The sequence below is a fragment of the Apodemus sylvaticus genome, chromosome 21, assembly GCF_947179515.1.
Source record: "Apodemus sylvaticus chromosome 21, mApoSyl1.1, whole genome shotgun sequence".
In the NCBI taxonomy this organism is placed as follows: domain Eukaryota; kingdom Metazoa; phylum Chordata; class Mammalia; order Rodentia; family Muridae; genus Apodemus; species Apodemus sylvaticus.
The window spans coordinates 10,617,992-10,642,315 of NC_067492.1; the positions used below are offsets into that span (position 1 = coordinate 10,617,992).

General features: G+C 47.4%; 1 protein-coding gene across 1 annotated transcript in view; it reads right to left on the bottom strand.

Annotated features, from left to right (window-relative positions):
* Cdh13 (cadherin 13) overlaps positions 1 to 24,324 on the bottom strand; it is a 1,029,145-nt gene that overhangs the window by 468,376 nt on the left and 536,445 nt on the right. The window contains exon 5 of the mRNA XM_052167056.1: positions 6,957 to 7,109. Coding sequence (XP_052023016.1) covers positions 6,957 to 7,109 — 153 coding nt within the window. The remainder of the gene's footprint in view (positions 1 to 6,956; positions 7,110 to 24,324) is intronic.

Genomic DNA, 24,324 nt, shown 5'->3' on the forward strand with positions numbered 1-24,324 from the left:
CCTGCCATGACACTTGCTCTGGCTGTACCAGCCTGGTTACCTGAGCCTGATGGCAATTCTGTTGGGTACTTGTATCCTTTGACACATCCATTTTCCTTGTAAAGAACTCAAAGGAGACATCATTGGCGACCCCAAAGTAGTCAAAGAGGTGACCAGACTAGAGGATGAAGAAGACGACTTATATTATTATCCCCACAGTGGAAGGCTTGGAGCTTTCCAAGTTCTAATACCATCAAGGATAGTTCAATCCTAACAAAGTGTTAGGTGTATCACCCAGGCATGGCATGAGCATCATTATAAACAAGATAATACCCTAAGTAACACTCTAGCCTAGACGTATTTGTACCTCCTAAATGTCTTATGGTTTTGAACTTTAAGATAGGTCTATTTCCAGACAAAAATATCCTTTTTCATATTCAGTTACCTTGTGTTGAGTTGTCTTGGAGCTATGCATTGGTTAGAGATAAGGCAGAGGTCATTACAGGAGGAAGGCACACAAGCAATGAAACTTGACTGCTGGGAGCATTTTATGGCCGTGTCCTTAACCATAGCATCAAAAGATGACCAAGAACTTGATTCCAAGCAGAGTATGTTGCTTAGGAGGAAATGTGGACATGTGTTTGACCCCGAGGTCCTCCTATGTCTTGGGGGCTGTGGTAGTTTGAATGAGAATGGCCCCCAAAGGCATGTCTATTTCAATACTTGGTCTCTGGTTGGTGGAATTATTGGAAGGATTAGGAGGTATGGCCTTCATTGGAAGAGGTGAGGTGTGTGACTGGGAGTGAGTGGGCTTTGAAATTTCAAAAGACTTCCACCATTGTCAGTGTATATTCTTAGCTCCCGTTTGCGCATCGAGATGTGAACTCTTAGTCGTCCCCACCACCACACCTTGGCTCTTTGCTCGTGGACCTCAACCCTCTGAAGCCGTAGACCCAACTAAAAGCTGTCTTTGATAAGTTGTCTTAGTCATTGTATCAGGTGTGGAACAGCCATAGGAAGGTAACTGAGACAGAGATCAAGAACCCCGGAGCCCCAAGGACCTGCTCTATACACACAGTACAGTATATTGTCAAACTGACTTGCTTTGGACCCACCTAGGAGTCTCACCTCCAGGTTTATGTGCAAGGATGTTTCTAAAGACTTTGACACAGAAGGAAAGACCCATCTTGATGTGGGGTCGCCATCCATGGGCTGGGATCCAGAACTGAATTAAGTGTGCTGAGCGCCAGTATCGTCTCTCTCTCTCTCTGCTCCTTGTCTGTGGATGGAATGTGACCAGACGCCTCTTGTTCACATGACCATGCTTTCCCCAGCATAACAGAACATTTCTCCTCAAACTGCAAGTCAAAATAACCCCTTCTCTAAGTTGTCTGTGTCAGGCACCTGTGCCACAACAACAAACAAAGCCCCAAATATAAGCATCGAGCTCATGTTCGTGACATTAAATGAGACAATCCTGAATATTTATGGTGGGCCCCAACATACTGTAAATGTTCATAAAATGTTGGTACAGACATCAGCATAAACGCTACATCTTGGAAACCCCTTTGGTCTTCAGCCAACATATTTATTATTAGTAAATATAATAAACATTCCTTATAGGTCTGTGTATATCAAGAACGCTAGTGACTTGGATGTAAAATGATTCCCTCAAACTGAAAGCCAGATCAAACCCCTCTACCCTTAAGTTGCTATTGGCTTGTGTTTTGTTGCAGCGACAACGAAAGTAACTAATACAAGATCCTAGTAGGCACTCAGGAACACAGTGGTACACAGTAAAGTCAGTTCCCTCTTCTTTCCAAAGACTTTCCCTCTTCTCTCACCCAGTTATCTGTCCAATTCCTATTATGCAGAACTGGTCAGGGTGACATGCGCCTTTTACATCGATCTGTCATGTGTCCTGTCTTGCTTCATACCTCCCACGGAGACCATTCCAAGCCTTCCACCAGGACCCTCACTTGCCTAGCTGGCTCTGTCTCCCATTCCATCCCTGTCCTCCCATAGTGACAAATTAGCAACTAGCAGAGATTCTATTCACAGTGAGAGAGAATCATTACCACCCGCTAATATTTTTATAGAATTTCATAAACTTGGTCATTCATGAATCATTTACAGTACTTTATTCCAATGAGGAGTTCACAAATCACTCAAACGCTGGCAAAACGCATAATAATGAGTGATATTTCAGGAGGCTTTACATTAATATGTCAGCTCCCAAGACTGTAAGAGCTAAATTATCTTGCCAGGTGCCACTTCAGGTCAGGACCACAGGAAGCCCTTCTGGGCACTGGGGCAGGGGACTGTGGTGGGGTGCCAGTCAGTCACAGAACAGGATGGAACTTAAGAGTCATTGATCCTATGGTCGGTCAGACCCTCTTTCAGCCCAATTCAGATAGGTCTCAGGAAAGAGGCTAAGGAATCTGGATCTGATGTTGAAGTCTACTTGGGGATAAAAGTGTGAAGAAGGGACTTAGAGGTAGGGCTTTGGAGCTGTTGGGAAACTGGTATGGATCTTGAATCTAATGCGCACTGACTTTGAGTCCTTAGAGAAGTTGGCAATCCTGTTTCCTTCTCTCTCTTCCTCCCTCTTCTCTCTCTCCATCCCTCCCTTCTCTCCCTCCATCATCTCTCCCCCTCTTCCCTCCTCTCCCTCCCTCCCTCCCTCCCTCCTTCCCTCCCTCCCTCCCTCCCTCCCTCCCTCTTCTCTCCCTTCCTTTGCTATTTTAGTCTTTCCCAGTCCTTCTCCCTCACTCCTTATTTTCGTTCTTTCTTCTTTCCTCCCTCCATCCTTCCCACCTTCCTTCTTTCAACTGAACAGGGTCAGCACATGCTAGGCAGGCATCTCTACCACTGAACTGTATCTCCTGCCTGCCGTCTCTCTTTCTTCCTTTCCTTTCCTTTCCTTTCCTTTCCTTTCCTTTCCTCTCCTCTCCTCTCCTCTCCTCTCCTCTCCTCTCCTCTCCTCTCCTCTCCTCTCCCCTTCCTTCCTTCCTTCCTTCCTTCCTTCCTTCCTTCCTTCCTTCCTTCCTTCCTTCCTTTTTTTTTTTTTTTTTGAGACAGGGTTTCTCTGTATAGCTCTGGCTATCCTGGAACTCACTCTGGAGACCTGGCTATCCTGGAACTCACTCTGGAGACCAGGCCTTGAACTCAGAAATCCACCTGCCTCTGCCTCCCAAGTGTTGGGATTAAAGGCATGCGCCACCACTGCCCGGCAGAAAAACCTTCTTTCTAAGTTGCTATTTGAGACAGGATCTCATTGGATTGTTCAGACTGGTTTTGAATTCACTCTGGAATTCTAACTGGCCTTCCACCTGTGATCCTTCTGCCTCAGCCTCCTGGGTCCCTGGGATGATGGGGGTCGGGGGTGCTGGGTGGGGGGTGGGGGATGGGGGTACTCTGCTCCCTGTTCTTGGCAGCTCTTGGTTCTTCCGCCTGGTATGTGAGACAGATAAAAGTATACACAGGGAGAGCTATCTGCAGTGTTTAAAAATGGTAGCTTTTAATATTGGTATTCATTTAGGGTCAAGGACAACTGTAACTCAAGTAATGTCTTATTCACCAGCCCTCTTGACTTCCATCGGAGTGTCTTCTGGTTGGGTTTGGGGGAACTGTTGTCTCCCACACCTGTGCTTTTGCACATGAACAGTGTTATCTAACTCCAAAACAAACAACAGCTCTATTAGAGCAATTATGATGTCAATACACACACCCACATGCTCTCTGCTTTTGAAACTTGGGAGAATAGAAGGAACCCAAGCTGGGGGTGGGGGGGTTGGGGGGGTTGGGGGGATGTGGAGACCCAGGATGTATGCTTTGAAGAAGCCACACAGTCCCCAGCCATGCCTACTGTCACAAGCAGAATGAATCTGGCCTCAGTCTTCAAGACAGGAAGTTACTTCCCAAGAGAGTTTGAAATGGACAGGATAGACACCATCCTTGTGTCTAAGGATAGCCTGACAACAGTCACCTGGCTCCTCCTCAGGGAGAGAAGGAGATGGAAGGGAGACTGAAGGGAAGAGCTGCGGATGGGGAGGCAGGGCAGGAGAACCCAGGCTGCCAAGGCTATGCGGAGCAAAATCCCGTAAAGGGTCAAAGATGACAGCTTTGCCATCCATCCATCCATCCATCCATCCATCCATCCATCCATCAATCCATCCATCCATCCATCCTCATCCTCCTGGGATCAAACCCCACAGTGCTCAGCAGCACGGGACCTGCAGAAGTGTGGAGACTCTGGGAGAAGCCTTCCGTTGGAGTTTCCTTGAGAATTAAAGCACAGGTTGTGGGTGGGTTCATTCTGCCTGATGGCCTGAGCCCCAAAGGCTGCGGTGAATGTCCCCCAAAGTCTCCCACCACCATGGACCTTTCTCACTGCACCTGGAGATACAGACCACTGTCACCTAAGGCGGAAGCTCACACTGAGGTGGGTGAAGTAGGTGGCGTCCGGAGTCTTTACCTGGATTATCACAGACCCCCAGCAGGATGATAGTCTATAAACTAACCCTGGATCCCGCAAACATCCACGCGGCCTCGGATACAACACTTCCTATTCATTCATGTTTGTAGGTGGCGCCTTGAAAGACAGCCTCCCCGGCTCTCACTCCCGCCCGGTACAGATGATCCCCTGGTAGATCTCATTCCCATCATGTGATATCTCCTGTGTATCCCCCAAGCCCCGTTGACACTTCATGAAAGGACAGCTCTTGTTTACATTGGGTATTGTTGTGTTTGTCAGATGCGTGTCACCAGGTCAAACATGTTAGAAAACTGTAGAACTTAAACCGTTCAGGAAAATGATGCCGCTCAAGAGAGGCCCTGACTTAGGAGCGGCTGCTGCATGCTGGGCACTGTGCCAAGTGTTGGAGGAAAGAAACCCATCTTGATTTGTATGGAGAGGCACCTACTTCTCTCAGAGAGGGTTGTCCTAGCTCACACAGCTCACGAGAACTATGGCTGCTGAGATCTGTGTGACAGGGTTGTTGTTTCTTAGTTTGATTTTTGGATCCCAGAACTCTTAGCCACTGAGTTCAGAAATGATCAAATCCACCAGACCCCGCCTCGGTTCCTCTGTTTTGCAACCTCACACATATCCCATGACAGGTGTGAGGAGAGAAGGTGGGGCCTCTCACAGACACAGGCCAAGCCATCCCTGGTTATTGCCACAGCCAATGACTCCTGTGGGCCTAGCATCAAAATTTTCCAACAGTCAGACACTTCCCGTTGGTGAAAACAGATCATTTTTGGCACACAGTGACTGGTGCTTTCTCTTCTTTGTACAAGGTTCAGAAAGTCCTTGGCAAAAGAACTTGTAGGAAACCATCTTCCTGGGACTGAAACCACGATGCTTGGGGACATGGCACCTGCTAGCAGACGGGGACCCCAGAACACAACATGTGGCCGGCTGCAGAAGCCTCCCATGACCATTGCCTGACATTTCTTTATTGAAATTCACATAGAAAAAGGTGTGTGGGCAAGACAGCCGGATGTGAAGTCCACAACCTCGAATACAACCACCAATCCTGATTTTTCTCCTTCTGTTTCCTCTTTACATGATTTTAATCGATGGAACCATTTGCTTACGACACTGATAGAACAGTGCAAACCAGGGAGGAGCCCTCTGAGACTGAAATCCCAGTCGGCAACATACAAGCTGTCTGAATTCACAAGTCAAATGCCATTTCCTCATTAGAAAATAAGGCGGTAATACAATTTACTTATCCACCGTGCTGAGAATCGAATTACGTGAAACAAATTACATGCTTAAAACAAGTCTCGGCACAGAGTGCGTTCACAGTGGGTTTGTGGTCATGTGTACCTGCCGCAAGCAGCCGTGGCGATAGCATGAAGACTGCAGTTCCCAAGGAGACGCCCGTCCTAGGCATTAGTGACTTTTCCTGTATTTACTTTCTCGTTCACATCTGGGTATTTAATTTTATGCATTTCCTTGATTTTTCTTCTGCTGGTGGCTCTAAAGGCACACCTGTCCTAATGCGTGCAAGCACTTCATAACAAGGACACCGTATGTGTTTGTCTTCTGTCTCTTGTCTTGAAGAATAGCTTCCATGTAACTACTCTGTTTCCACACAATACTTCTTCACAGATATTTTATAGATTTGTCCTCTATTTCTCTCTCTCTGTCTCTCTGTCCCTGCCTGTCTGTCTGTGTCTGTCTCTGTTTCTGTCTCTCTCTCTCCTTCTCTCTGTCTCTGTCTCTCTGTCTCTGTCTGTCTCTGTCTCTGTCTCTCTCTGTGTGTGTGTGTGTGTGTGTGTGTGTATGTGTGTATGCGTGCACGCGTGCATACAGGGCCAGCCTGTGGAGGTCAGGAGCAGGCACTGGCTCCCCTGGATCTGGAGTTACAAGAAGTGTTGAACTGCTCAACATGGGCACCGGTAACTAACGTCAGTCCCTGGAAGAGCAGCAAGTGCTTGCTCCCTGGGTTTCCACTCCAGTCCCCTGCTTGGTGTCTTAGATGCTGCAGGAAGCTGCCTTCCTGCACACCCCGATGCAGGCACCCTCCTGCAGCTCACTAGCTAGCAATGCTCTACCCTAAGGACCGTGGCCTACATTGTACAAAACTGCCCTAACTCCTCCAGATTTCATCAGGATAAACGTCTAAAAGCGGGATTATCTTGTCTGAGGGTTTGTATTTATCACCATTAGTCAGAGCACAGGACCTCTGAAAGCCAGGCTTGGCCTCAGGGTTTTGAGCTCCTCTGAGGTCCCTCTGGTATCTCTCTGATTGGTCTCGACAACCCAAAGAGTGACGCAGGCCCGGTGGCTCGGATGATGAACTGGGGGCCCCTCACTGTTATGCTCCATTTTCGCTCTCCCAGAAGCACCTCGAGCCACACTTTCCCCGGTTTGATGAGGCACAGAAATAATTGGCTCAGTGGGAAGAAATCGCTCTGAAATCCATATCTCTACGCAACAGGGCGAGCAGGCGCCCAGGACTCACTTGATAAGTAGCGATCGTTTCTCTGTCCAGGGTCCGTGTCACGGAGACGCTGCCTGTGTTCTCATTGATTCTGAAAGTTCCTTTAGGGTCTTGATCCACTCCCTTCCCGGTGAGCCGGAACTTGGACCCTTCGGGTCTGTCACTATCGACTACCTGTTCAGAGAAAACAGAGTGATATTTAAGACTGTCTGAAAGGCCTGGAGAGAGCCCGTCATAGACACCCTGACACCCGTTGGTGGCCAACCCACTAGTGTCAGGTGCCAGCTCGAAGCTTCCTGATCAACCAAGATTAGCAGAAGCAACCTTGCCCAAAATAGCATCCTCGCTTAGCCTGGCTCATGCAAATGGTTGAGTCTTACAGCTGAGGCGGTTTAGCAATACTGGAGAGACCTGGGTAATGGAGCAGGGCAGGCGGGTGATGAGGAAACTCGAATTGTTTTTAAAGGAGGAAGGAGATTTGGTTTTCTCTTCAAGCAAGGATAAGTGTCATGGAGAAACCATTTATCCACCAGGTACACACCGGGTAGGCACTGAGCAAGGTTTACACCTTTGTCGCTAGTTACCACATGCCTTGCGCCTCCCCTGGGTGCTAGGCATTGCTGAGGGACTCTTCCTGAATCTCTATATTTTTAAATGGTGCTTGGAATGGGACTTTAAAAAAATATCCTGAGTTTGTTTATTTAATGGGGAGAACTACAGCTGTACTGTATTTTTTTTTAATATTTTTATTTTCTATATTCTTTGTTTACATTCCAAATGATTTCCCCCTTTCCCGGATCCCCCCTCCCCACAGCCGTACTGTATTAAGCAAGGTGGCTGTGGTCCCGGCTCTGAAACCGATGAAAATGAAATTCTAAACCGTGTTGGCCATATCTCCAGACACCTCTGTGCCACACTGCTCTCTGTGACTGCTGACCCTGGTCTGATGTCTGAAGACTAAATTCAGAGGTTAAAGATTAGAGGGAGGTTCTTGTGAGCATTAAGGACTAGTAAAGTCAGAGCAGCAGGCAGGTGGGGGAACACCTAGAAAATTCCAGAAATGGCAAGTCGTGAGCACACTCTGAGCACACTCTAGCAGAGGAGCATTAAGGGAAGGGAAGGGTTAAAATATGGAGGTCAAAATATGGCATGTGGAACTTTGCAGTTGAACAGGAGGTGATGATGCTTACACAAGCTAGTTCTGAGTCACACACAGGTATCATATTCATCCATATCTCATGTTGCTGTTACCAGAGTTGCCATTCTTAATCTGGTTATAACAAAAGCAGCTTAAAGACCACAAACACAGTGGATACTGGGGAGGCACAGATAAAAGAAGGCTGATGTGCAGTCAGCTGTAACTACTTCATATAAGAGCAGGTGTCTAAGTGCCCTCCAGGGGCCTTGTAGCAAGTACCAAGCCTGCAATTCTGCACTCAGGCACCAGGTGGCAGTAGTGCCTAAGGTAGAATGCGCATCATGGCCGATTACTTGGCAGGACCAGTTGAGGCACATCAAAACAATTCCACCAGGCAGGTAGGTTTTCTTGCGTTTTCATTTTCATCATTTAAAAATGTTCTCTACTGAAATATACTTAAGGTTTTAATTAAACACCAATTATCTCTGTTTGAATTTTTAAGATTAATGGGAAATAGTATCAATAATAAGATGTATGATGCTTGTTTATAAAAAGACATTTTTTAATCGCGATTTCACTGGAGTTGACTCATATTAGGTCCTTTCCTGAGCCCTCATCCCCTGCTTAGAGGCTTCAGGTCAAAGACCCACAGCTTCTTGGCCTTCTGGTTGAGGTCAGAGTCAGCCATTTTGTCCAGCTGAGCACATACATACATACTTACATACATACATACTTCATACATACATACATACATAGATACATACTTCATACATACATGCATGCATAATTCATGCAAACGTGTTACAAACCTATCTTCAAACACAGGTCTTTGCCTCTGTTCCCAATTTCATCAGGTGCAAAGTGGAGATAATCACCATTTAGTTCTTGGGGATAGGGAGTGGGGAGGGAGGTTGAGGATTTAAAGAGACAAAATAGCTGGGCATAGTGGCCAGGACTATAATCATAGCCACGCAGGAGCTGAGGCAGGAGGATCTCCAATTCAAAGCTTGGATGTTCTGGAGTGATTTAGAGACAGCTTGAGCACTTTGGTAAGACCCTATCACAAAATATAACTTTAAATGGAGAATTAGGGGCTTGAGTGAGCAGGCCTGAAGGTTGTGGGGGTGGAAGGGCCAGCCCTGCCCTTTGCCCTGGCTAAACTGGAGAGCCGGCCCTGGTGGCATGGGTACAGGAGGGCTGGCAAGCTGAGTGACTCAACTTCTACCCTGTCATAGATCCAGGGCTTTGAGCTGCTCCACCCCAACAACCACCCCATCTATGAACTGCTGGAACTGTGAAGGTGCCGGCCCTGCAGATCCAAAGCTGCAGGATCTCTATGACATAAGACAATGACAGGATATCTTAGAGGAGTCTCAGTGAGGATCCAGTATTGATAGTGTAGAGAAGTCAGAGGCCTCAGACCAGACCAGTGACTCACGCAATGAACGTTTGCAAGTAGAAGCTGTTTGGGCAAAAGGGTATACCATGTGGCATAGCACAACCTCCTCGAATGTATATATTAAAAAAAATATAATATTAAACAAAATATTTAATATATGAAATTTATGTATATTTATATAATATCTACTAGTAAATATATTAAATGAAAATAAAAATAATAAAAAACAAATATATATGTAAATATAAATGTATTAAATTGTAATATATTTTTAGTTTTAGTTTTCTTTTAGTGGGGAGGTTGCCAGGGCAGGGGGCAGATATGAAGGGATGAGGAATGGTGCATGATGGGAAATTCACAAAGAATCAATAAAAAAAATAATAAAAAAGAGGGCTAGAGGTCTACAGAGTCCTTGCCTAACATGCTTGAGGCCTTAGGTTCAGTCCTCAGTACAAAACCCCAAAACTAAAGTGTAAACGAAGCACTCAGATGGGGCCTGATGAATCAGGGCTGAGCACTGTAATTCCAATAGCAATAATTGCAATAAAATCACGCTGTTGCTCATGGGTAAGAGGGATCCCTCCAGGCATAAAAGGCATCTTAACCAGATAATAAAATTAAATCCATTTCTAAGGGAATAGACTGGCGTTTTTAAGAAAGTAAATTCACAGACTTCTCCCGTCCCTGGGAGTGACGGTCCTAGCAAGGTGGCTGGGGACAGCTGGAGCCCTTGATGCTCCCGTTTGTATCACTTTCCCTCTTGTGTTCATACAGATGCCCCCTTTGTGCCCCTCGGCACACTCAGGTCCTGTTAACCCGGAAGACAGTCTGTGTGGGTGTCCGTCGATAGCGGGGATGGGGTGGGGGTGGGGTGTGTGGGGAGTAACCCTTCTGTTTCCATGGGCCTGCTGCACACGGGCTGGGGTGAGGACCCATCCGGAAGAGCCTTCTGTGCTCTCTGTTCTCTTCCCCATCCTCCTTCGGTCAGAGAGGGTGGGGGACCCAGAACCTTCTGGAAGAAGCAAAGCTCACTGTGCCTCCTGGGGGCAGACATCTCTACAGCAAGCTGAACTCCAGTCTTGGAAACTCTCCCGGGAGACATTTCCGTGTACCGACAAGGCGGGAGACATTTCCGTGTACCGACAAGGTCAGGGCCAATGCCTCCTCCTCTCTCAGAGAGCTTGGTCCACTTGGCCTTATGGAGGTAGAGTTTCCGGAGAGAGGGCCCTGTTTAATGAGTGACTGCCCATGGATCAAAGGACTTATTCTCCAGGGGCAGAGCAAGCCTCCAATGCTGGGCGCCAGCTTAGCAATGCTCAGTGCTTGCGAGCTCTCTTGCTCTCTCTCTCTCTCTCTCTCTCTCTCTCTCTCTCTCTCTCTCTCTCTCCCCCTCCCTCCCTCCCTCCCTCCCTCCCTCCCTCCCTCCCTCCCTGTCTCTCTCTCTCTCCCTCCCTCCCTGTCTCCCTCCCCCCTCCGTCGCCTTCTTTCTTTCCTCTTTCCTCTCTTCCCCTTCCCCTTTTCTCTCCCCTTCCTTTCCTTTCCTCTTCACAACCCAGCTTTTAAATCTATGCCTGGAGTTGGCCTCTAGTCCTCAGAGCTGTGTGTGTTCCCAGAACACCGAGCCGGCAGGAACACCTGCCCACGTAAGGGGCTTGATCTATCCACAAGAGCATCTCTTGAGCTAGGGTTCCTGGTGAACATCGGCATGTCCCGGACTAGGGGACGTGAGTCTCCATGCCTCCTGCCTGAGGCCCTGGCCCTGCTCGTCTTGCTGCCTCGTGGCCCTGCTTCACACCCAATCAAGCTAGAAGTCCAAGCACCACTCCGCCTTCTGCGGACAGACCGATGTCCCTGGCTTACACAGTGCTCACTACTGCCTTTTGGAAGCTTCTTTTGAAACAGCTAGGTTTGTTTGTCAACCTTCCGGTTTAAACACAACCATAACGGAGTCTTCCAGCCTGCTTTCCAGAAGCTCAGTGAGGCCGAGTGGGCGGTGTCTCCAAGGCACAGCCCACCAGTTCCACCTGTGCCACCTGCAGTGGGGCTTAGAGGAGCTTGGAGAGAAAGTACAGGAATTGGGGACACTCGTTAGGGGAAAGTGGGTGACTCTGCTGAGGTTTGTCATTTGACACTGCAGTCTACAAAATGCAGACTTGAGAGCCATGGAGAGAGAGAGAGAGAGAGAGAGAGAGAGAGAGAGAGAGAGAGAGAGAGAGAGAGAGAGAGAGAGAGAGAGAGAAAGGATAGTAAGAAAAAAGAATTCTTTGTTTCAAAGTGAGTTTAGGATTTTTAGTGGACTGCATGTTTGGGCTCCTCCCTGGTCTTTGCTGACACACTGATGAGGAAGTTCAGGTCCCTGACTGAAATGGTGAAGCGGTTTCCTCAAGGTTGAAGCATCCCGCCTTAGAGAGAACTGAGTGTTATGGATTGCCCTGGTGCTGTTTGTATTTTGATGCTAATTCTGCTTCCTCAAGAGGAGTGTGGATCACTTAAGAACTCAGGTGATTTCACACGAACCTTCCTTCTCCCTGTTTCAGCTGGTCAGATAAGGGATAGAGCCTGTGACTGGGCAGTGGAAGGGAGAGGTGGGGGGCTGGAGGTTTGAGAGAGGGAGAAGAGAGGAAGGAGGAGGGGAGACCAGGAAATGAAGGAGACTGAGGAAGATGGAAAAAGGAAGATGATGCCAGACCACGTGGCCAGGTGAGGCCACAAGTGGCATCGCTCATAGCTGGGGACAGTAGTGTGTGGTCCGTCTGCCCAGTCTAGGCGTGCAGCTTGTAAACATTATAATTGAGTTACATGTTTTTTTTACACAGACATATTGGGGTTAATGAATTACTACCACAGCTGAGAGCTTTTGAGACTTAGGTTCTGAATAAACTTCTCCTGGGGGAGCTGAAACTTAGAAGATGCACAGGACCCCTTCAGAAGGTCAGAGAAAGAGAAGGAGCCATTCCAGGAGGACGCTGACCAGCCGGGGTTGCTGGGGGCGGGGAGTTGCCTGGAGGAGATTCTCCAATGTGCCCAGCTGCCTGCAGTCCACAGACACCTCCGGGGGTCTCCCTTTTGAGACTCAGCGCCCACCTACGTTGGAGTGGGCTCTTGGAGTTGCTGCTGCCTTCTGAAGCCTGTGCTTCTTACCAGCCTTCCTCCTAGTCCTCGTAAACTCCTGGCTCACCAAGGCCGGCTTTCAGGGTCATTACTTTGGTTTGTTTGCTCATTGTCTCTCCAGGAACAGGGTCACCCAGCACCCAGCCACTGCCATCGAATGCCTGAGGAATGCCTGAGGTTTCAGGGCCACCCAGCCTCACTGATACTTGGCCTGCTGTATGTGGCTCTAAGCCTCGGGTATTTGCAGCTCAAGAATTTCCAGATGGCCCTTATGGTGAGTGGTACACAGGGCTGCTTTAGTTCACCCAGATGTGGCCTTACATGGCTCCCCCAGCCCTCTGACTCCTCCTCTGGCCAGAATCAACCCTGCAGGCAGGCCTCAGCAGCTGCTCACACCCACAACTCAGAGCAGGTTTGCAATTAGCGGGCTTTGCCATTACCCTTTGTAATTCAACACTTCTCTGCGCAGCAGGATTTTTTTTTCTTTTCTCCTTCTGGAGTTAGAATGGGAAAAGAGTTAATGAGGAGAAAGAATGACGACCCCAGGTGCCAACTTGCTGGAAGGGCCTATAAACTGCATTCAGAGTCCTGCTGTGTCCCTGGGGAAAGAGACTTCTGGCTGGCTGTACAGGTGGTGGGAGGGGGCTAGAACTGGCGTCCTGACATCAGAAACCAAAGGTCCCTCTGCTTTTCCCTGCTAAGGGCCCTCTCTCATCACCATGTTCTGCTGCAAATAACCAGTGATATAGGTGTGCATTTAAGACACTGGCTTTTGATGTGTGTGCCTATGCAAGTGTGTGTGTGTTATGCCTGTGTGTGTTCATGTATGTGGTTGTGTGTACATGAGTGTATGTGTGTGAAAGTGTTATGCCTGTGTGTGTTTATGCATGTGGCTGTGTGTGTGCAAATGTGAGTGTCTGCATGTGCGTGTGTTATACCTATTTGTGTGAATGTATGTGTGCATGTGTTATGCCTGTGTGTGTTGTTGTGCATGCCGTTGTGTGAGTGTATGCGAATGTGATTGTGTGCATGTGCAGGTGTTATGCCTGTATGTATATGTTCATACGCGCGCGCGCGCATGCGCGCGCGCGTGTGTGTGTGTGTGTGTGTGTGTGTGTGTGTGTGTGTGTATGTATGTGCATGTGTTATGCTTGTGTGTGTGTTCATGCATGTGGTTGTATGTGAGTGAATGTGTGCATGTGTGTGTGTGTGTGTTTCTTTTCTATTTTGTCCTTTGAGACAAGAGCTAATGAAATATCTCTGGCTGGCCTATACCTCGCATCAATCCTCCTGCCTCTGCCTCTGAGGGCTTAAATTACAGGTGCCATTTGAGTGCTTACATTACTATATGTACATGTGGATACATATATAACAATTTGAAGAGGATAATTTTAGGCTTACAGAAAGGTCGTGGAAAGAGCACACTGTTCCCATATACCTGCCTGTGGTGCTGGCTGCACCGAGGGTGAATGCTAATACTGTGTGTGTGTGTGTGTGTGTGTGTGTGTGTTCAGAGTGTGTTCCCACAAAATATACTCATTACACGTATATATTTATATATATATGCATGTATGTATGTATGCACGCATGCATGTCTGTATGTATGTATTTAGTATGTGTGTGTCCATCTGAATTCCCCCCCAGCACATATGTAAAGATCAAAGGATAACATTCAAGTGTTGATATTTCCTTCCATCTTGGGTCCTGGTAATTAAACTCAAGTTGTCAGACATGCAGGGTGCACATGCCTTTACCCCCTGAGCCATCCTTCTGGCCTGCTGGATCCGAGTTTAAATAGCAAATTCTGGTGCCTTCTCACATTTATTTTTTTAAAATTGTAGCAGCAATGGTTGCCTTGAATTCATATATAGAAAATGTACAGAATGTACCAGAATTATGTAGTCCAAGTTCTAGGCGACTGCTCTGCCCTGGGAGCTCCTGGCTTGGTCTGCAGCTGATTTCCATCATCAGACTCTTGACCATACTCCTGGTGATGTCTCTTTTCTTTCTCTGCTTAGAGAAGTGGGCAGTAGATAGTAGGTGTTCAATAAACACCTGAGTTCTGTTTTAGCGGCTCCATGGCTCTCGTCTCTCTTCCCACGGTGGCGCAACAATGATCGCTCTAAACACACACCGAGTGTGGCCAGGCCCTGCTCAGACCAGCACTGTCATGGCCACCTGCTGCTCTCAGGACAAAAGCCCAGGGACCCTCCCAGGTGTGTCTCCTCCATCTGCTTCTCCAGTTGTGATGTGCTCTCACTCTCCCGTAAGCGCTACAAGCTTTGGCTCCTGCCATGTCTTCTGGAGACCTCATCCATCCTTGTCCTCTGACCTCCCACCCATGATTGCTTCCTTTGCTCTGCTCTGCTCCCTGGAGGTTTCTCTGAGCCCCAGCTTCCAGCTTCCCTCCCCTCCCCTGAGTCACATTTTCTGGGCTTAGGGAATGGGAGGCAGTAGATGAAGGCTTTAGGTAAAGAACTGCAACTTTCTCTGCGTGCTTTTATGTGGTTACAAAATGCTCCATAAACTGACAAATTAAAAGTAAAGGCCGATCTCTTTCTCTCTCTCTGTCCACCCCCACCCCGTTCCCCGCCCCGTGTATGTGCATGTGTTATGCCTTGAAGATGCTTAGCTGAAGATGTCCGTGTCTAGACAGCTGAGACATCCATGATTTCTTTTAATCTCAGGATTCCCAGCTGTCTTTAAGTCATCCATGAACCCAGGTGAGCTGGCTAGTTTTACATAAACTTGACACAAGCCAGAGAGGACATAGCTTGGATTAAGAAAACGCCTCTATAATATAGGCAAGTCTGTAGGGCATTTTCTTTAGTGATTGATGGGGAAGGTCCAGTCTATTGAGGGTGGGACTATCCCAGGGCTGCTGGTCCTGGGCTATATAAGCTACCAGCCTGAGCAAGTCATGGGAAACAAGACAGCAAATGCAATCCCTCCATGGCTTCTGCATCAGCTCCTGCCTCCAGGTTCCCGCCCTGTTTGAGTTCCTGTCCTGACTCCATCCAATGATGACTACTGATGGGGAAGCACTATCCAAATAAACCCTTTCCTCTCCAAGTTGTTTGGAATTGTAGTGTTTCATCACAGCAATAGCAACTCTGACCGAGACACCCAGGCTAACTTAGAGCTCACTTTGCAGCTATGGGCGCCTTGGCCTTCGGATTCTCCCAAACTTACTTTTGGTCATGGCGTTTTACCTCAGCAATAGGAACTCTAACTAGGACACCAGACGACTAAAGTAAGTCCCATGCTGGAAGTACAGAGAGATCGTGGTCAGAAGCATTAGGCTATCATCAAAGATGGCCGACTACCACCATGTGGATCTGGGCTCTCAGAAGGTCTTGGATGGCTATCAAATGGGTCCCCATCATCATAAGCAAGTTTTCTAAGGATCAGGAAGAAAGGAATGGATCCCTGGGGAAAGGAAAACCAAAGCTTAGGACCACAAGAAGAGGAGGCTCTCTGTCCATCGTCTCATCCATTGACCTCCCACGACTGCCATCTTTTCTCTTATAATTTCAGAACGCTCACGTTAAAGCCTAGGCTGAAGCCAAGCTTAGGCTGAGTTCTCTGGGATTCAGTGTTTACAACTTTTTTTTATTGTTCCTCTACATTTTTTTTCTGGTGCTTTACAAGTGTTTTGATGGGTTATATATAGGTCTTAGTCAATTTCCTTGCGCTGTGACTACATGCAATAACCGAGGCAATTTATAAATCTATGATGGTGGAAGAAAGGTGGCCAGGGCACTGGCGGAGAGCTTACATCTGACCCACGAGCGGGAAGCAGAGAGAGTACTGGGGATGGCGTGGGCTTTTGAAATCTCAAGCTCACCTCCTCCAACAAGGCCACACCCCCTAATCCTTCCCCATTAGTTCCACTAACTGGGAATTGAGTCTTCAAACATATAAGCCTGTGGGTGGCCATTCTCGTTCAAGCCGCCACAGGAAGGATGTAGGAATTTATTTTATTTAATTTTACAATTCCATTTCTTATTTTCATGGCTCCAATTCCATTTCTTGCTTTTTAACTTATCCTATAGTAATACTGCTATACTTTTGAGAATTTCATTATCACCATCATCATCATCATCATCATCATCATCATCAGTAGTAGTAGTAGTAGCAGTAGTAGTAGTATTACTATTAGTATTGGCTAGCTGCAGGATTTCTTTTATGAATGACTCACAGACAGATACAGGAGAAGAGTGAGCATTTGGCGGCATTACATACAGAAGCTCGAAATCTAGAAGCAACCCAAGGGTCCAGTAGAAGAATGCCTAAGTAAAACACAGTACATATGTCAGATTTGGAAAGGAAGGTGATTCGGAGACCTGAGGATGGACGCTCAGTCACAGCGGGACATGTGCTGTGTGGCTATGCTTTTAAGAGGCATAAACAGGCTGAGGGTAGGAGGCAGGTCTCTGGGGACTACCGAGGGGAGTTGCTGAGGTCTTGGGAGAGAGATGAAAGGCTCTGGGCACAGGCAGTAGGGATGGCTGTGTAAGGGTGTGCGTGGACTCAGTGCCGATTATGTGTCTGCTTTATCACTGTGAACAAGGGTCTCACGGCAGGTCATGTGGTCGATGTTTATCTGCTTCTAGGAATACTTCTTCCTGGGGCATGATGTCTTATCTGCTCTCTGCCCTCGTTTTTAAATGTTAAGGTCTGGATTTTTAACATCTGGAGATAGGAATTTGAACCTGGCACAGGGCATTTGACCCAGGTTCCTTCTGTGTGTCTTTCCTGTAATGTGTAGGGGCACGGAGAGGGCTGGGTGAGGATGTAAGTTGTAAGTGCTGTGTTCTACACAGCAAAGAGCTTTGGTCAACTTTATCTTTAGATGGGCTCAAATCTTGAATTTCCAAAGAATCTTTTCAACTGGAAGTCCCTAAAAATGTTGGAATCTTCTGTGGAAATTCCAACTTGGAATTTCACCCACATTATGTGATCTGTTTCCCCTTTGTGATTAGCTTGTAAAGTTGTGGGGTGGTGGCCATGCTGATTGGTATTCACAGCCATCAATGTAGATATATCAACAGACAGGTCTAGGAACAGAGTGAATGCTCATACACTGGCCAAGAACGAATGAATCTCAGGGTCTCCCCAAGGAGGTGACACCTTCAGGTGCCTCTGAGAAAGACCAGCATGCCGAGTCTGGGACACCAGAGGGTCCAGTGGAGCCAGCAGAGTGTGACATAGGTGGCTTTCAGTCTCGAGTGGGTACTGAGATGGTCAGAGAGCTTCACGGAAATCACGTGCCTTTGCACTTGAGAAGCGAGTTGGGAAACACAGAGACAGAGAAGTGATGAAAACGAGGTAAACTGGCTAGAACAGCCACAGGAGCTGAACCGTGGGTGTGGGCTTCTGCACTAATGACAGAACTCTGAAAGTGGGCCCCCACCCTCATACTTTCTCCATGGAGACTGATCAGAAATGCGCACCCTGGGGCCATGTCATTGGCAAAGCAAGAATGAAGGATCTCAAAGTCTCACTTCCCAGATTTATATGCATCTAAAGGGTCACCACTCTGTACAACAAATTCCTGGCAGCATCACCCTTAAATTCTCTCAGTGACCCCTCCCCTACTGAGCTCTGTCAGAGCAACGGCATGATTTGAAGGATTCTGACATCTAAGGGGAAATAAATCATTCAGGCCCCTGGATGAGGTTGAAATACACACACACAGAGCATCTTACACACTTGCCAAACTTCTTCCCTCTGTTTCTCTGATCCTATCTCCTCCATCAGTTCTTTTTATTTTTATAGTTCCCAGAGAAGGGTTAAACCAAATATTTATGCACTCATTTGAACCACAGTTCAGAGAAAGCAACTTAACAAAATCAGTATTATGAACCTGGAGCCTTTCCCACATGGAAGTAATCAACAGGAACAATTGAACCAGGTCTCCCTGGAGGATCAAGTTGGCTGGTGTTGCATAGAGACTTTCAACACTGCCTACTCTTCTTCCTCCTCCTCTCCCTCCTCCTCTTCCTCCTTCTCTTCCTCCTCCTCACACTCCTCTTCTTTCTCTTCTTCTTCCTCCTCCTCTCCCTCCTCCTCTTCCTCTTCCTCCTTCTCTTCCTCCTCATACTCCTCTTCTTCCTCTTCTTCCTCCTCCTCTTGCTCCTCCTCTTTCTTTCCTCTTCTTTCTTCTTAGTCCTCCTCTTTCTCCTTTTTTCCTCCTCCTCCTCCCCTTCCTCCTCCCTTCCTTTCTCCTCTTTCTTCCCTCCTTTCTCTTCTTCCTTCTCCCCCTTCTCTTCTCCCTCCTTCTTCTCCTCCTCTTCCTTTCTCCTATCCCCTAATTTTGTGTAAGATTGAAGCTTGGAAAATAAGCAGTGTCTAAAGTAAATAAAGTGTCAATCATGTTCACATGAAAGCCTGGCATTCCTGTTCTGCTCTGCCCATTCCTTGGTGGGATGGACTCCTCCACAGCTTTGCAGTTTCATATTCCTCAAAGTCACCTCACTCTCACATAATTAGATAGCATCCCGATTAAAAATCTCCCAAGATCCCCATCACCTCAATGTCAGGAAAGGTTTGAGTCTCCTCGGCAATGCATTCGGCTTCTGCATAGCTACCTTCCTGCCTGTCTTTGAACCTCTAATCTTTACTACATCTCCCCTCCATTCTTTATCCTTATTCTCAACCATGCTGCCATTACCCCTGCCACCCACAAATGCAATGATCATGGCTGGGAAAAGCACCAAAGGTACAGAGATATCAGTAGCTGATGGCTGCCAAGGAAGGGAGAGTCACTTTCCTCTGGAGAAGTCAATACTGGTAGGTTTCCCATGACTCAGTGGATGGGAACACCCTTGGCCTCAGGGGTTATTAACAGTAACAGAAACGATAACAAAAGGAAATGAACTTGAAGAGGTAGATGAGGTGGCGGGCACATGAGGAGCTGGAGGGAGGTAGCAGCGAAGGGATAGGATCAAAATGATAAAGATGTATGAAATTTCAAATGCATTAAAAAATCATTTAAACATGTCACCCTCCAACCTGGTTCTATGATTGCCCTCTGGTGATCCAGAAGCTCCTACCCAAAAGCAAAGCCGTCTAGTCAGACTAGGTCATCTCACTGGGTCATTTATTTCTTTCGGAAGCCTAGGATTGGCATGGAGAGGGATGGGATGCTAAGTCCCGAGTCTGCTGTTTTGGAAACATCCGACCAGTCCATGTACAGACTCTGACAATGAAAACAGGCAGGAATGACTGTCTGGGAACACAGGGAGTGCCTGTGTATGGGTTTACACTCCAACACAGCACACGCTATGGCTAGTAAACACTCCTGTCTGTGCTTCGCCAAGGCTGGATCTGTCCATGTGGTTTCATCTTGTTCTCTGGTATCTCAACCATGCTCAGATATCAAAGTACCACAGTCCCATCCCTGGGCTGTTATCTCAGCAATATGGTGGCCAGTTCTGGGTCTCATTATCCCCTTTCCCTTCAGAGTTCCTTGTATCTGGATCACCTCAGTGAGGACCTTCTTGATCACCCTAGTAAAGGTACTAGCGCCTTTCATTGCACCTCATCCTCCAGGCCCATCAGTCTGTTTCATTCTTCCCAGAACCCTCAGCCACTGCACGGCTATCTTCACTGTCTGTATTAAGTGCTTAAACGTGAAGACCCTCATTCATTGAGAGTTCTGTTCTGTTTACCGCTGTGGGCACAGCATGGCCCATGATAGAGACTCAAAATCTTTGTTAATAAATAACAAAGTCATGTAAATAGAAGCTGAAACCAGGGACGCTATCGTCAAACAAAAAAGTGAGTGAGGGCATCGGCCGACAAACAGTGGCCACTGAGGTTTAAGGATGATTGATCGACTTCGGACAAAGACCAGCGCTGCTTCTAGGACTTCAGTTTGCTCACAGAGAGTTATTTTGAGTACTCCAATGTTATTTAACGATCCCAGTGAAACACACGCAAGCATACTTGCACATGTGTGTGCACAATACATGTGTACACACAAGCGCATAAACACTTGTAAGAACAGAACAGTTTGTCGTATCAATGTCAGGAAGTCATAGATGACCCGTGGTCATTTTCAGATGAACCCCTCTGCCCCCGTTGAAGCTGCAGCCACCTAAATGTCATTTTTCCTAGAGATTTTCAACAAGGGTCCGTGCCAGCTATGATCCAACAACAGCCACGAGATGTTTGAAGGATGCATCATACATGGATGTCTCCTGGTTGGGGTTTTGCGGGCTGCAGGGTCCTCTCGAGTGATGCGACTATTTTCTCCAGAACGATACTGGGTCTACACAACTGCTCTGTAGCTGTCACACAGCTTGGGTGATTGCTCCAGTTAGGTAACAGGTTCTGTCTGTTGAGACATGAGGATGACTGACGTCACGTACAGATAGAGGACACACTTGAAAGAGAGAGGGTGGGATGTGTTCTCAGCAAAACAAAGCTTGGGAAGCAGTTGGCAACTTGGAGAGCTGATGTAGGAGGTGCAGCTTTTGTATTGTCAAAAGAATAGCAACAGGAGAAAACCAACTGGTGTGCATCAAGAGACGCCGCCAAAGCCATTGACGGCAGAGATCCTATGATCTCCTTTACTTCCCACACACTGTGATCTAGCCGGGCCGAAACAACTTGGAGTGGTCCTGACCTTGTGGACCCACCCTGTGTGGAGAAAGAGGTGCCGCCTGAGGACCTCTGTTGAACCCAGCGTGGACACTCGTACACCTCTCCACTTCTGCAGCTCCATTGTTTTATAGGTGCCCGAACAGCATCCACCATCCCTGCCCCTAGAGTTCAGGGGCTCAGAAAACAGCGCACGAGACGGCTTTAACAGACCCTTGGTTTGTATTCTGAACAGGGCGGGGAAAGTCAGGGATAATGATTTTGCAATTAAGACTCTGAAGCAGCTTCAAGCTGGCATCTCCAATAATAACTGTTTTTAACTGGGCCCTCTAAATGCCAGGTGCTGATGGAGGCCGGGTGGAAAGCCACCGGGGTGGCTATGGTATCTGTTTCACATTGAGGAATGCAGGCCCTATCATGGGAAGCCCTTTATGTGCCATGGTTGCACAGTTAAGGGTGGGACCAGGCATGGGAACCCCATAACTGAGATGACTTATGTCAATTGAGAACCCCAGATGAAGGTCTCATGGATGCTAGAATCTTCTATATCCAGAGTCTGAATGCTTTGCAGAGGTAGCTGCCCCTTATTTCAAAGGTTCCTACTGAAGAAAGCCCAAGCCTACGGTCCCCCTTGGATCTCATGGTTACAGTTCCAGAAGCCTGGCCTTTATGTACACACGTGCCTGTGCATGTATGAACTCACACGTATGTGCCTGTCGACACACATGTCCAGTCCTGACACTTTCTCACTGATGGTGAGCATGTCCACCAACAGACACTCAGTTGTGAGCTGCCTGACCCTTGTGCTCCCAGCCCAGCTCAGTCCGCCTCCACACTTCCCTGGTTGGTAGAAGCTTATCGCGGAAGTAAATCAAAGTGTTCTCAAGAGGAGAAGAAAAGATAAAAGCAAAAAATGCAGCATCCTCGAGAGAGGGATATTTTTTATAGTTCCACGACTCTGGCAATTCTGTCTTTAAAAAAAAAATCCATTATTTAATTTTAGTAGCACGAGGTGCTGGTGGTGAATAATGACCCCTCTCCTACCTTCCAGTATTTCTAAAATATTAATACCGGTTGGATTCCTCTCCTAAGGGGAGGTAGGAGCTGAATTCTTTATGTGCTTCAGAACCTGTTCTAAAACAGCAGGGAGGTGTACTTGGTATCTACCAGCCCCACACTCTGGGCTCTCTCAAACGATGCCTGCCTCAGCGGATGGGGGTCAGACCATAGGGTGGAGGAATGGGATACCATTCTCAGGATTGATAGCGTCAACACCGTTCTTTTAAATTACCCACCGAGATGCGCTTTCGATCTGCTCTGAATTTGGGATGTGAATGATGAAGAACAACCATAAGTAGTCTGACCTTCTCAGACCTCTCAGGTCAAACGTCTGCTCAGGATAACAGCGGCTCAGTGCGCAGCCGGACTCAGACTGCCCACACGGAGCTTAGAGCATGGCCCCTCGCCATGTTCTAGAGCAGATCATGCTTGTGTGTGTGAATGTGTGTGTGTGCCTGTGTAAAATATATCTTGACATTTGCCTTACATGAGAGAAACAGTAGAGGAAACATTCAAACTAGACAAACAGGCTCCTGAATTATTTCGCTTGGAGACTGTGGAAGTGTGAATAGTAATGGTCCCCGTAGACTCATGTGTTTGAATGCTTGGCCCATGGGAAGTGGCACAATTAGGAGGTGTGACTTTGTTGGCAGAAGTGTGTCGCTGTGGGGACAGATTTTGAGGTCTCCTTTGCTCAAGCTCCGCCCAGTGTAGAACACAATCTCCTCTTGCTGTCTATAAATCAAGATGTAGAGTTCTCAGCTCCTCCGGCATCATGTCTGCCTGCATACCGCCATGCTTCCCACCAAGATGATAATGGACTGAATCTCTGAAAGTGCAAGCTAGCCCCAATTAAATGTTGCCTTTCATAAGAGTTGCTATGGTCATGGTGTCTCCTTGTTGTAATAAAAACCTAAAATAGTAATGGACTTCACAAACAAAATTGAGTTTTCTTTTGGTCTCTTTACAAAATGAAGTTCCAGTCAAAGCCCAGGCTCTACTTCACAGCTTGGACTCTTCTGGCTTCCTCTAGACAGCATCTTATTATGCAACCCTGGCTGGCCTGGACCTAGCTCTGCAGACCAGGCTTGCCTGGAGATCATAGAAATCTACCTGCCTCTGCCCACCCCTTGAGTTCTGGGTGCCTGACTTAGAGGTGTATACCACTACACCTGGCAAAGTTACAGCTACTTGTCCCACTTCCAGACTTTGAAATCCACACAGCTGTGTAACACAGTTTTAATAATTTCATCTTCAAGTGCGAAATAATTGTAGATTCTCTCGTAACTGTAAGAAATCTCATTTACTCAATTTTCCCTAAGAGTGCTATCTTATCACACCATGGGCAGCAGGATGCCACCTTTTAAGCACCAACGTGGTCAGATGGCTGGTGTTGTTCAGAGTTCTCTGGAGTGCCGTCTGTATGTGCGAGTGGCTGACGTCTGTCTATCTGCTGCTTTATTCATATCTTCATACTGGCAATCACTATTTTCTCCACAGTTTTCATCATTTGCCATTTAGAGAAGGTTGGGTGGAGGAAATCTCACACTGTGACTTTGTTCTATGCTTGCTGGCAATCCCCTAAGTCTCCCAAGTTGCCATAGGCAGAGCAAAGCTAGGCATGGTGATATATGGCTGTCATCCCAGGAAGTGGAGCTAGAAGGATCAGGTGTTCAAAGCCAGTTTGAGCTGCACTGTGAGCTTGAGGCTAGCCTGGGCTATATGTGATGCTATGTCAAAAAAACAGACAATAATAGAAACCAAAGAGCTACCTGGACGTGTGTGGGTGTTTTCCTGGGGTCTCTGTCCAGCCTCTTGGATCTATATTTGTCCCTCTACTGCACAACACAGTCTTGACCTTGTCACCACGCCATTACACTGAGTTTCCTAATGGAATCTTCTTCTGGGTTGTTTAGCTAGCCCAGGTCTGTGCTTTTTCATATACATCTTAGGATAAGCTTGCTTACAGAAATCCTTGCTGGGACTTTGGCAGGAATGACAGGAGGCATAAATGTACCCTTTTATATGTCTTTATGTACGACACCATAGGCATGTTACTTATCCTTACGCAA